Consider the following 14,833-nt stretch of genomic DNA (forward strand, 5'->3'; position numbering starts at 1 on the left):
AAATTTTTACGGAATTTTTACTTTGCCCCCTTAAAAAATTTTTTTTATTTTTTTTTTAAATATGGTTTAAAAAAAAAAAAAAAAAAAAAAAAAAAAAAGCTGTTTTCAAAATAAAAATAAGAAAGTAAGTTAAAGCTGCGTTTAGTTTCACAATTCGCACCTACACTTCATTACTCCCAGACCACAATTAATTAACAAATCTCATCAACAGAACCAGTGTGATGACGCGAATTGGCTAAAAGATCTAAAAGAGCAACACATTATGTAACAAAGACATTCAAGAACAGAGAAGAAACAAAATCAATGGCATCTATAATTCTGGAGAAGGTTAAAGAGACATTTCAAACTCAATAAAACGCAGTAAGAGTAATTGCCCAGAAATGGAAAGAAAATGAAGAAGTTGTGGTGAATGAACTATTAGTGACTGAACAACCATATTTACGAGGAGGCGACAAACCAACCCGACCCAAATCATTTGTACCTCAGCGCCGCCTCGGTTGAACTCAGTGTTTGTCATTCAATAGTAAATAAACCAAGCAAAAATGGCAGCTAAGACGAGAACTACAGCAGGAACAAAGGATCATCTGACATTCCCCCCAAAATATCTTAATGATCCACAAGACTTCTGGGATTCTCCTCTGATGAGAAAAGAACTTTATGGAAGGTGTGAATTTAGTAAGATATCAGATAAACCTACCGCAGCATTACAGTTGAAGAACATCACACTGACAAAATGCCACTTCCATAATCATCTTCTTTGTAAGTGAGTAATTTATGTTCCCTGACAATCAGAATTTACTTTTCAGACATTAGATTTTGATTCATTTGAGACTGATAAAAATAAAACATGCATTTTTAAAGATGGTTTTAATCCATACTGAGGTTATCCAGTCATCGTGTGGAAGCTTTGGTGAGACTTATTTCTATCCATTTGCTACCTCAACGACTATATTATTTTGGCCACACACCTGCAGCAACACTTTGCTATGGTGGCAGTTCCAATGTAATATATCAAAAATGTTTTCTCATTATGTACAACACTTTGGAAAATGTAATCTCAATAGGACTTGCATAAATCACAGGAGGTAACAGTTTGAATTTAGTCAAAGTGAATCAATAAATTGTCACTGATAACAGAGAAAATTGACCTCTGTTAACTTTCCGCTGATTCATTTTATGCTGTAATTATATTATGTGCATAAGTAATTATATTATGTGCATAAGTCCTTGAAACCTTGACTCCTTTTGGACTTTTGGTTCTTTTCATGTCTCTATATTTTTTATGATTCAACTACAAACAGTTCTGTTTTGAGCCTTCAGTAGCCTTTAAACTGTCTTTTTAATACTTTTAAGCCACACAAATTGATTTTTGACATAAAAAACTGTTAGTTTTAAATGCACCTTAATTTAAAAGGAGAAACCTTCTTGTGCATAGAGTCCTTTAATACTACAAATATTTTTCTGGGTTTAAATTGCAGAGGAGCCGGCCAACGACTCATAATTTGTTCCAGCTATACAGCCTCATTTGAACGTCACCCAGCTAAATCCTGCAGACCTTCACAAAGAGCCCACATGGGCTCTTCTCTTTCTGGACCTTCCTCCACCTGGTGCAATTTGTTAAAAGTCACATTCAGCCAGACCCCCTGCCCTGACTTGTTCTCTCTCCCCATCTTGCTCTGCCAACTTGGCCCCACATTCAGGGACTGAGCGAAAGACCCATTTCTCCTTTGAATTATGCCAAATCTCCAATTGTTCAGCTCTGATCATACTGTTCTCAATCAACCAAAGTCCTGATCCTCTGTTCCCACTGACCAGTCAGCTGGTAGAAATGCCAGATTCTTCAATGTCACTTTAATGTGTGTGTGTGAGAGTGCGTTTGTTTATAATACTTTGTGGGGACCATTTTCCTGATACATATTACGTTGTGGGGACCCACTGCTCCTTGTGGGGACCAAAGCCTGGACCCAAGTGGAAACACTGTTTTTGAGTGAGGTGTTAGATGTAGGACTAAGGTGTGAATTGGAGGTTAGATATGTAATGGTTAGGGTTAGTATAAGGGTAAGGTTTATGCTGTAGAAATGAATGGAAGTCAATGGAAAGTCCCCACACAGATAGCTATGCAAACATGTGTGTGTGTTTATTAAAGCTACCATCCCTGTTATATTGGATATCTGCTAAAAGAGTCTGGAATCATTTGTAGTTTTAGCCATGTCTATAAAACTCATGTTTAAGGTAAGGTAATTTTATTTATATAGCACATTTTCAGCAACAAGGCAGTTAATTCAAAGTGCTTTACCTCAGCACTCAGGCAAAGTTTAAATTTAAAATGAACATTGTTAGTTGTACCAGTGCATTATTTAAATGCTACTAAAGTCCATAGATTTTATTTTGATGGACTTTAAATGAGACCTCAATTTAGCTGCTTAGCTCGCTCCTCATATTTTGTAAAAAGGTTCAGCTCAAAGATTTCACTGAACACAACAAATGAGATTGTTTCTTCCATAGCTCCATGTACTTTTTGACAGTTCGTCAATACAAACTTTTTTACATTCTTTGAAAGTAAAATTAGGGATTTCAGGGATAATCTTCCACCTCCACCCCTTCTCTCTTCTTCCACTTATCTTTTTCTCAATCCTAGTCATCGTTTACACTTGTACGTTTTCAGGATGTTAGTCTGGAAGCCCCGTCAATATTCTACCGACCTCCCAATGTTTTTATTGTAATTGGAATCAATATTATGGATATTGTACATTTTTCCCTCATAATCATCACTGTTCCCGCTTCTTTTAAACAGACTGGGCTCCTTGAGAAACCCAGGTTACTCTTGAAAACCAGATTGTTATTTGGCCAACAACTACAGTGACATTTCTTAATTACCTTTTAACTCAGATATCTTAGAAAAATTGGTGGTTGGCCAACTGAAGGCTGTTTTTCTGGATCAACAAAATAATTTTGATAAAAGCAAATCTGGTTGTCGTTAATGTATCTAACTGTGAAATTTATCTAACAGACACTGGGTAACCTACTGTTTTAACCTTTCAGCAGCCTTTGGCACTGTTGATCACACCATCTTAATTAAATTAACTTCCTTATTTACTCACTAAACACAGGTGTACAAATGAATCTTCTTTAAAGCTACACTGTAGTTTTTACTGTTTTTAAGCAAAAAGTACAGTGTATAGCTAGTCTTACTTGAGTAAAACTTCTGGACGATACTCAGTGAGAAACTTCACTGAATGAAGAAGAACACTGAATTACTTTCATTTTGATCTTTAAAATGGCAAAAAAATTCCACATAAATTTATATTTTGGTCTGTCTGGTGATGTAACTTTACTCAGAACTCGATCGTAGCCTTTTTACCAAATACTTTTTTTACTCTTACTGGAGTAATTTCTTTTTCCTTGAGTAAAAATACGTTGAAGTAGTGCCATTCTTACTTAAGTACAACCTTTGGGTACTCCACCCACCCCTGCACAGCCCCTGACGATAGGAGGTAAACCTGAGGTAGCGATTTCACCACAAATAGCCTTCAACTGAGTCTGTTTTGGTGTGGCAGAAGTCGTCTTATCCACATCCCCTAAATGCACAAACACTACAAACAGCATGTACTCAGAGAGCAAGGAGTGCTTGCGGTCGACTGATTGGGTCCCCGGTGAAGAGAGTCACTCACGAGCGGCAGAGTGCTCCTTCAGTCGCTCCACTATCTTCAAATGGGCCATGCAAAGTTGTTATCTATATTCAGAGATGAATGTTAAGAGCTAATGCCCAGGATCTTTGTACGCACCTTTGAGGAGGTTTGTTGCAAAAGTGAGATACCTTTTGCTTGAGACATCTGTCAGATGCACTTGCTAAATTTAAGCTTCAAAGCACAAATCTCCAACCTGCAACCGCCATCGATAAAACAACCCTGTTTGCTACAAGACAAATTCTGTTCTTTGCAGCAAGAGTGCTTTGCTTTCTCCAAAACATTTCGTTCCTTCAAATCAGAGACCCAGAGATAAGCTGGGATTTACACGATTCGGTAAATAAAACAAGCTTTCGTACGTCATTCTTGACGAACTTGGTTGTTGACGAACTACGGTGAATCTCCTTGATTTAGCCAACAATTGCAACTTCATTAGAGCTCACACTGTGGCAAGTAAACATGAACAACACGTCCTTCAAAGGGTCACAGTAATTATTCTTTTCTTCAAGTGTGTTTATGATTTAATTAAGATAATCCCTCAATGCGGATCGACTGCTATTTGTTCCAGAAAGTAACACAGATATTTCTGTTGTAGAAGACGCAGAGTTAGTACAAAAAGCATATCTTACCTATGTGTTTCCCGTACATGTGGTAGAAGAAGCCAAAGCAGTAGGCGGGCGGGTTGGTGATGCCGTAAGGGTTTTTGGGTGCGATGTTGAAAAAGGGGCTTACGAGCCGTGCCTGATCTCCCTCTTTACGTGGCCTGGACGTCTCAATATACATGTAGAAACCTTAAAGAAACAGGGGCACATTTTTAAAATGTGTGAAACAGTCTTCTATGCCTGTTTGTACTTTTTACGCAAAGAAAGAGGAAACATTTTAAAATGTCTTGCTCAGAAGAGAAACCTTTTTGAACTCATAGTAGGTCAACAACAAAACTTACAACAGAGATCACTTAACTCTAGACAGTCGATCAAAATAACATAAAATCAACACAAAAGCAGTAATCTGTCTATAATATTGATTATAAAAAGTTAGCTGTGATATAAATAAAGTGAGAAGCCCAAACATGGTGCTCTGAAACTAAGACGGGACACTTTTCTCAGTATAGTGAATTCAATAACCCAAGGCACTATTTGTTTCAAATTCAATCTTAGTGTTATCTATTAATTAATTAATTTTATTACAATTCGGTGACATAAAAAAGTGCACCTGCACCAATAAAACGTCCCAAGTTTTGACCGTAAAACTTCCAAAAACAGCACATGCGCCCAACCACAAACCTATCGATTGTTTTTTAATATCAACAATATCTAAACTCTGCGACAGATAAATGGAAACTAAACCTTCCTTGTGCGAGATAACGTGATTTTCTTTGAAGTCCTCTTTTTGCTAATCGCAGCAGCCCGGAGCCAATCAGGCTGATAACACGTGGGCTAAACTCACACTCGTTCGGCCTCACACTCGTGCACAGTGCACCGGCAAAGAGACTTCTTCTGATTGTGTCTGAGCGAAATAATCTGAAGCCAATCTGCGCCCTGCCACAGGCACAGGGAAGGTAGCGAGTGAGCAGCTCCACGCCCCTGCAGCCAAACTCAAATGGAATATCTCCCTCTGTTGAATCTCATATCAGATAATTATACGCAGAGAGGAATCGGCCTGGTAATGAAATGCCGGACATTTGGAAACCATTAGGTGATTAAAGCCAATGCATTATTTACTGCTCCAGCTGCTGCCGGAGCCACAGCAGCATAATAGGAATAGCATAATTCCATCACAGATAACAACCATCAGAGCCCTCGTATGGAAATCCTCAGACTGATTCAAACGTATCTGGGTTTTAATGGTTCTGTCCTGATTGAGTTAGTTAATTCATGGGCCGTGGGGATGGCGGGATTACTTCAAAAATAAATAATGGGGACTGCACATTGCTGGGCTGAGATGTGACGACGTCTCCCGTGCAATCAGACGTTGAGTGATACAAACTTATCCAGCTCGTCAAAAACAACCGACAGAAGGGACCGAAAGAGTCAAAACACTCGCAATATGCTTGTGTTGGCACATCATTAACACAATAATCACACCATGTTTCTGTGCACCGTGGGAACTTTGTGTCGTCTTACACAATTTACACCACGACGTCATAGTTGTGTCAATGTTTAAATGAATGCACGGTTGTGTGTTTTGCAGCTACGCTTACAGTTCCCAGTTCTCTGTATGAGAATCTGACCGAAAGGCAAAAACATGTATTTAGCAGCAGACGCAAAAACATCCAATCGCTAACTGACTGGATGTCCAAAATGATCATTAAAATAGTTCTTCTTTTGTTTGTACTGGAGATATGTCTGGTACTTAGAAAGCTTGTTTTGATGGTTGTTCAGCATAATGAATTAGCCCTCCACAAGTAAAGATGTTTACAAAAGGCTTACCTGTGTTGTTATTGGGATTTTGAGACGCCAAGGTGCCCTGTGTCGCTGCGGTTCTCATACACTGAGCGTTAAGAGATTTTTTTACCTCCATTCTCATCAGTGTGTGGTTGTAAAACAACGTGGGTCCTTGTCCAGCCTTGTTAGTCATGCAATAGTGTATTTATTTTTACATTATTGCTTTGACTATAAATTGCTTGGAAAATTTTGAGTAACTATTTTTTGCCAAATAAAGATTCTTGCTTTGCTTGAATGCCATGCTCTACAGTGCTTTGAGTTTTGAAAGATTTTTATTTTGTCATATTTAAAATCTGCCGTCATAGAAAGAGACATTATGCTATAATGCAGAATAGTTTCCTTGCAGAATAAGTCAAACGGTTTATAAGTTGACAAATATTTCAATAGCATTTTGTATGATTGTCTTTGAAACTTCTCCAGGGTGAAACGTTTGGATGTCCTTGCATCAGCTTCTCAGAACTAAATAATAAAAGTGTAACATCAGTCAGGGTTAGAAGTTTTTTATTGCCTTATCTTTTGCTTTTGTTCAGGTGTTGCTTCACACATTTCATGCCAAAAACTCCCTCCCCCCCCAAAAAACAAGAATCTTTGGGGCACGGAGCAGGACCGAAGAGCAGAGAGAGACGGAGGAAATTCAAGTCATCACAAGAGGTAAGAGTCATTTCACTGACTCCAAAGTCTCTCTGCCTGGGTTTATGTTGACTGACAGAAATTTGAAAAGGAACAGCAAAAGCAGATGACACAGATTAGCATGGCTAGCCAACAACTAATGGTGTCACCCAGGACATTGAGCTGTTAGCTCAATACCATTAGCTTACAAAGTCATTCCACCATTGTGCTAAATTACTCAAAGGAATAGCGACCTTAATGGATATGCATAATTTTAACAGATCTAAAATAGAAAAGTTAACCCGATTTAATGTCAGAAAGGGAAAATAAAAAGGTTATGAGACTTTATATACAGTGTAAACATTCAGTTTCAATTGAATATCTGGTTCAACAAACTCATCTTATGTTTTTTTTAAAGGATAAAAAGTTTAGTTTTGTCAGAGTAGAATTTTTCCACAAATTTCTACTGGATGATTTTGTAATAATATCTGCTGTACCTTTCATGTGTTCTGTCAATCTAAACAAATATATTCTCAGGGATTAAATGACACCAAAAATTCACTCAAATGTTTAGAATGAGAAAAAAAAAAAAACATTTCAAAAACTTTTGAACTTACAATTATCTACTTTGTAAGGCCTAAAAAAAAGCTAGTAAGAAGTGAATGTCTTATTTTGTTCTGAAGATCAGGATTGCTAAAGATCTGCACAGCAAGAGAAGAACGCTTGGCTTTTGCAACCGTTTTGAATTTCTAGAAATAAAAAGTCTGAACTTTTCAGGGAGGTGCTGGTTATGACACCATCACTTCTTTTCAGACTCCAAGTCTTAATCGTGTATTCTGAGGCTCTGTCTGTGTCGGAGCGGCGAGCTTGTTGTGAAGTGATGATGAGTGGACATGAGCAGAAGCACTTTATTAATTTTTTACCCCACCAACAAAAACCCCAGCTATAATATGTGCATATCTATCTGAAATGTGTCATCATTTATGACCTGGAAGGCAGTTCTGTGGTTTCATCTGCACTCTCCCAGTGAGCGGTTAAAAGTGCACGGAGGATGCTGTAGTCAAAAATAAAATCAGCACTCAAACAAACTCGGTGCTGCATTTTTATGGCTTCCCGGTGACGCGTCTGCACAGCCTAAATTAGATTAAACAATTATGAAGAAAAGCAAACACGGCAGTGAAACTGAACGATTTCTTTACTATTCCTGTTGAGAGATTATTGTAAATAAAATCACTTTCACAGACTTTATAGAAAACACTGCACTGTGTAAAGAATTATACTAATACAAATAGATAAGTTTGCAAACATCCCTCCTTTCATCAAGTGTAAAAAAAAAAATCACTTTTTGGCGAGAGAAGCTTAGCGAATGGGCAAAACTCGAACCACTCACCCTGCTTGGATCCAGTGTGGTCCGCGCTGGGGCCGGTGTTGGGTGTGTACTTTGTGTCCCGGGTGGCGGCGCTGTGCCTCGTCCAATCAAAATCATCGTTCTTGTCCTGGGTAAACATGCAGATCGGCTCTTCCTCAAAGCTGCAGTGGAACTCCCCTGGAGATTGGCAGAGAGCACACCCGGGCGTTCGCGTCATCGCAAAGAGAGAGCGGAGGACAGCACAAACTGCCTGGAAGCTACAGCGATGCGTGTGAGCTGCAAGACGCCTGCTGTATATTTATGAACTTTCCTGTAGTGTCTCTGTCTCAGGAGTACATACAACAATCTATGTCCTAATTACATCATGAAACGTGGTGCAAAGGGTTTCTAAATTAAGACCTGACCTCTGTTTGACTGCAGAGAACACGCTGCTCAACGTTTTCAACCTTTTTCCTGACGGTGGCAGGCGGTGTAGTGAGCTGATGCAGATGTGTTACTGAGAAACTTACAGAAAAGCGCGTTTGTGTTTGTGTGTGTGTGTGTGGGAGCGAAAAGGCATGTCATTACTGAGGCCTCAAAGAAAAATATTCAACTATGCATGAGTCTCATGTGAAAACATTATTTTTTACAGATTTTGCAAGGGGTTCGACATAGCTAAAATCAGTTCTTTTAACATCACTGGGTAAAAAGATGAGACGGCTGTCCTTGGAGGCCCAGTGAGGCTTCATCTGTACACACACTCTGTGTGTGATCGGTTTGGAAACCCACGTCATCTCAATCACACCTCATCCTCGAGGTGCTCCTCAGGTGGAGCCACCAAGCGCCCTGCTCTGCTTTTTCCTCCGCACCTCGTCGTGCCCCTTTGACAGCAATTTTTATTTTATTTTTTTTAAAGCGTGCTGAGAGAATGAAATGGAATGAAAGGGTAATTGTAACTCTTATATGAGGTTATGAAGGGTCACTTTGACGGGAACGTCTAACAGTGGAAATGCTAATGAATAGTCAGAAATCCCACGCAAAAAAATAACCAAGGAGAGAAAAAAAAAAAGGCAGAGTTTTGGTTTAATGAGGGCAGAGCAGTGGGATCGGCAGTGTCGAAACCTCCATTTAATCCGCAAAACAAACAAAGCTAAACACATAATCAGAGGACGCGGCAGCGGCGAGCAGCGTCCTCAAAGAGACGGTAAACCGGGAGCATTTAGATGCAGGATGTGGCCATGTGAGCTGATAAATATTCATTGATTTATTAAAACGTGGCCAGCAGCAGCTTGGAGTAGTTGACCTTGCGAGGAGCAGGAGCTTTTGCTCAGGTAATGGAGCCGACGTCGACGGAGGTACTTTGGTGGGTGGATCGACAGAAGAAGAGAAGAGGGCATGGATGCCGGGAGAGCGCCAGGCGAGAGACGGAGAGGACAAAGCTGCGTTCGCAGGCACTCTTGACTTTTTTCCTCGCAGGCGCACAGATTTAAATGTAGGCCTGGTGCGAGACATTAACGCCCCCGTCCGCTCTGAGCTAAACGACATATTTCTGCCTCCCGCGCCAGAGAGAGAGGCGAAGATTCGGAGAATAGGTAGAGGGATTGAGGGTCGTAAATGGAGGCGTTCAGGTAAGATAGTCTCCTACAGGGATTTGGATAATGATGCCGGTGATTAGGATGTTTGTTTCTGTGCTGGCGGTGTTTGCGTGAACACCCACCAAAATATAAATCAGCTGCATATAAATATATAACAGCAGCAACGCACGGCAGCTCACCACAATACAGTAGACAATGATTAGGATTCTCGGGTGACACATAAAGTGAATTTGTAAAGTTTTTGTGTAAAAACGCGCAACAAATGAGACGAAACATTACAATCAAAACTCACTGAATGGGGAATATGCACAAAAATATAATCATTTTATCCAAAATGTTTAATTTCCCTCATGGATTATTCACACCATCCAACACTGTTTTGTGGTAAACTCATTTATCCGGTTATGAAACTACATTGAACTACATTTACAGATGACTCAACCTTTCACACAACCTGAATCTACTAGCTAAACTAAACTCAAAGAGGAAAAAAGAAATTTAAACAGATTATAAGATACAAATCATTGAATTTTTTTCTTGGAAAGTTTTGCAATTAGTGCATCATTTTCTGTTAAACCAGTAGTTCTCCGTTGGATTTAATAAAGGTGCAATGATATTATAATTAGGAGTTGTGAGAGGGACATCTTCATTGTTATCTAGTTGCTGTCAACTTGTGACTGTCTGATGAAGTAAATGTGAGTTAATATCAGGGGCCCTGATATGAAGACGAGTGGCTTTAAGCTCGACACCCAGTTCTGTGTATGACTGAAGCTCCATAGCTACAACTTTGTAAAAAAAAAAAGAAAGAAAAAATAAATGAGCCAGTCCTTGAGACGTGCCAACAGCCTCAACCAATAAAAACTTCTCCTCCAGTTTTCTGAAAACACTCATTTACAAAAGCATCCAAAGAGCCTCAGTCTCTCTTAATCAGTTTGTCTTGCTTGACTTTGGAAACTCAGCTGAATGAACAACAAACTGTGAATGACTGACAGATGAAATATGATTAGCAAACACAGTGAGAATGCACGTAGCGTAAAAAAAAAAAAATAACAGACTATATTTCAATCAATGTGAAAATACCACTACTGACTGACTGACTGCTAGTTGCTGACGACGCTGAAGTTAGCAGTTGCTTGGTAGCTAGCAGTAATGAATATTTCAGAGGTTTGACTCCATTTGATCAGCTCATCTATCATCTTAAATTTGGCATTAGGATTATTTTAGATTGAGACAAACATTGAGATATCAAAATGAGACATCAATCAGTTTTTTAAACATGTCACATCTTAAAAGAAAATGTGATACGGTATAAAAATCTCCCAGTACATTGACTATTGAAACCTAAACTGGGATATTTCACAATGTGGAATGCGATTAAAAACTCATTCTTAGTTTCCCCCCAGATATTAGTAAAATCTTGCCTTGTTTGATATATTTAGAATCATTAGGATCATCAGGACTGTAGAGTCTAGTCATGCCAATGCTTTTACACACTCTTTTGCAAAATGTAGAGAGAAAATGCTACTTACTCAGGTGAGGGTTGATGGGAGCTGCGGAAGAGAATCACCAGAGACACGAGTTAGCACAGAAGATCACGGCAGTCTGTCAACACATGAGCCATTTATAAAAGAAAAATACAGACATGCAGAAAGTAGAAGCACCCAGTTTTGAAATACTTTGTGTGATTCGCGGTAGAATTGAGTGCAGAGTGATGCACGGATACGTATGTACAAAGCTGGAGCAGTGATGGTATGTAAAACTCAGCCCATGAATGACTGAAAGTATAATATCACAACAGATGAACAATAAAAAGAGGGCTGCAGCAACCCTCTCAACTTAACGCGATGATTACAGAGTAGAGCGAAAAAAAAAAGATATCTGAGATTTCAGAAAGAAAAGATGGCAGTAATCATTCCTCGACTGTTATCTAATGTAAAAGAAAGGATTAGGAAGACGGCCTGATCGCATTAATAAGCTTATAACGCAGCCGGTTGTCATTACTGCCATTTACCGGCGCTGCTGATGTTCTCGTCCAAGGTGATCTTCCATTTAGAAAGCTAAGCCTGTTTTACATGTCCATTAAGGAGCCAATAAATTTTAAAAATGACTAATAATCGCAACCGTGGCAGCTAATCACCTCCATGGAACATCTCGTCTGTGTTTACAAAAGCCGTGGTTTTAGAAACTTGTAGATTAAATGTACCCGGGTCTCGGTCAGATTCTGTTTGCATTTCGTTCACCTGCAGCACGGTTCAGCGCGCTCCTCATTGATAATTTAAAAGGCTACCGCCGAAGCAAACACATAAAGGTCAAGGGCATCATACAGAGCACAAGCCAGTTAGTTGGCACTTCACTTTTTGCAGATTAAATACCATTTAACCTGTCTGGAAGATTCATGAGCATTTTCGTGATCGATCGCCGACCAGCTGAATAGATGAGATACATCAGCTTTGCTACAAAAAAAACCATGTTGCTGTGTGATTTATGAAACCTTTCTGTGCAAGGGAGGAATTGATTTTAATCCAGCCAATTAAAGGAGGCAACAACAAATCATTCCTACAAAGGAAAACATGCAGTGAAGTGTGAAGAAGTATTGAAATGCTGGAATGTTTTTTAAAGCAGTAACTCGAGTAGTCATTTCTGTTTATTATGCTGCTAATGGAAATGTATGTTACTTGTAGAGAAAAGAAAAAACCTTATAGAGAAAAGTATAAAAAAAAAACACCGCATGAGAGCACCCACTTTTACGTTGTGTCCTCATAATAATATATGATGCCAAACACACCTGCATACCAACAATCACAGCTTTTTTTTTTTTTTTTTTATTGAACCCACTGGGCTGCAGAAAGGCACACAAATTACAGAAGGGCAGGAAATCATCCGAGCTGTGGCGGAGAAAATGTTTTAAGAGACAACTTACAGCCTCAGGCTGGCAGAGAGGATGCAGAGTTTTCCGACAAATCTCAGCCTCTCTCTTACTTCTTCCCCCCTCAGCCTCCTTTTCCCCCTGCCTCTTCTTCCCCCGCCTCCTCCCAAATCCTTCCTGCACTCCCTACCTCCCTCTCTCCTCACCCTCCTTCCTCTTTCCGACTCTGCGGTTAAGAAAGTAGTTTTGTTGTCATATTTCTTACCTGCAGCTTCTCTTGGCTGATGCTCTGTGCCCGAGTCCAGATTAATGTGTCTGCTCAAGCAGCGTCTTCCCCCCACTGAGGAACTCAAACTGAGCAGTGAGCAGGGCCCCGAGGCTTTTTAGCTACTGTCGTGTGTGCGAGCGCTCTCTCCAAAACACATACGCACAGATAATTTAACTTCTATCGTAAAAAAAAGAAAAAAAAAGAGAAACTATTCGGAATATGAATTAAAGACAAAAATGTAATACTTTTACGCCGAAGAGCTACTCCAATCTTTAGACTGCATGAATCTTTATAAATGTTTGAGCCAATTGTTTTTCTGTATTTAAAACCTGAGAGCATATGATCAAATTTATAGGCGTCCTCAGGAATGCATGTTTTTTTTTAATTAAAGAATTAATTTGGTTATCGTATAAGAGAGCAAATTCCAAACTCTTGATACAGTAAAATTTGTCCATATATTTAACAGGCATTATATGAATTCATAATAATGTAAATATAAACATCTGCAGCCAAGGAGTTTGATTTTTAGACTCTAACAATTTCTGCTTTCAACAGGGTGCTTGAAATCCCCTTACAAGAAGAACCCATGTGTTATCTTGTTAGATAATGGGTGTAACCATAGTAACGCATGCAGGAAAGCATTAAAAATATCTATAATGGGAAGAAAGAACTTTTATCACAAGGACATATTAAATCTTGCCTGAACCAAACCGATACCATAATTAAAAGCAAAAAAAACAAACAAAAAAAACACATCTTCACATTCTATTAACCTGCCTACTTTGATGTTTTGATTTCATAAAATCAATCAAACAATAATCTGTGCATCTTATTTAGAGCACATAAGCGACCAGCGTATTCATATAATACGCCAAGAAACATGGAAAATAAATAAATAAATAAATAAGAAGCCAAACAACAAATATAGGTCTTAAACCCTTCGGCTACTGAACATTACATATGTGAAGATTTACTTTCTGTTTCCAGTGAAGCACAAGTCCAGAATATGTCCAGCTTGGTAACAAATGTGTCTGAATAAACAAAGTCCTAAACTCCCAAAGCAAAACTAGAAAAGCACGAAACTTGCTGTCTGCAAGGAGGGAGAAAATATGCAGCAATTGGGGGATCTGGCAATGAGCTGCAGGAAGCCAGTAATGTAAACCCTATGGTGGGTAATTAGTGATGGAGAACAGGTGGGTTGATTTACTGGTGAAATAAACAGTGGGACCAACCGGACGCTGAGCCATAAGCTGGAGGGATGACAACCCCCCCCCCCCCCCAAAAAAACCCAAAAAGGAAAAACAAAAAAATCAATCACCAAACAGAACATATGCTTACACAAAAAAAGACTCAAAATACAAAGCCAACACCAAAAATCCCTTATTAAGACAAGGTATAGCACACAAAAAAAAGAAAATTAGTTTGTCATGAAGAGAGATTACGTCAATGCGACAGGATTTCTGTTGATTACCTCAGATGTTTATTAATGTAACACGGCACAAGAAAGAATACTGAGGTCAGAGAGTACATCACTAACTAAAAGACTTTGTTGTATCCTTTGTGAGCACAACAAGAGCTAGAAAATATTCAACACAGCATTTGAAATCGTCACACTTTCCATTTATTCCATAGACAATTTATCAATCCTGGTGAAAGTTTTCTAACGTGCAGCGGTGCCATAAAACATCCATTTGTATCGGGTGCATTGCTGACCCGTGTTGTGTTCTTTACCAGCGGAGAGGACAGGACAGACTGTTGTCTGGAGCATGATTGACTTCCATCCAAAGTGCCTAATTTTGATTGAAACACAAAGTGAGTTCAGTGACCGCCAAAGGACACCGGTCCATCAGGGCAGTTTCAGATACGAGCGCTGACTTCATCTTGGCAGGAATCCCGGCCCACTGGTACCTCGGTTGTATAACAAAGCAGCAGACATTTCCGTGACTGCAGCTTCATGCCCTTACGGAGAAGAACTGCTCGGACTCTTCTGTCACTTCACCAGGCACGTGCAGAGGGG

General features: G+C 39.3%; 1 protein-coding gene across 1 annotated transcript in view; it reads right to left on the reverse strand.

Moving 5' to 3' along the window:
- mdga2a (MAM domain containing glycosylphosphatidylinositol anchor 2a) overlaps window positions 1-14,833 on the reverse strand; it is a 151,752-nt gene that overhangs the window by 14,962 nt on the left and 121,957 nt on the right. Inside the window, exons 14-16 of the mRNA XM_015036406.1 lie at window positions 11,212-11,232; window positions 8,130-8,285; window positions 4,316-4,477 (exon numbers count right to left, since the gene is read on the reverse strand). Of these exons, the coding sequence (XP_014891892.1) occupies window positions 4,316-4,477; window positions 8,130-8,285; window positions 11,212-11,232 (339 nt within the window). The remainder of the gene's footprint in view (window positions 1-4,315; window positions 4,478-8,129; window positions 8,286-11,211; window positions 11,233-14,833) is intronic.

The sequence above is a fragment of the Poecilia latipinna genome, unplaced genomic scaffold (assembly GCF_001443285.1).
Source record: "Poecilia latipinna isolate Pla-1442-1.1 unplaced genomic scaffold, P_latipinna-1.0 Scaffold368, whole genome shotgun sequence".
In the NCBI taxonomy this organism is placed as follows: Eukaryota; Metazoa; Chordata; class Actinopteri; order Cyprinodontiformes; family Poeciliidae; genus Poecilia; species Poecilia latipinna.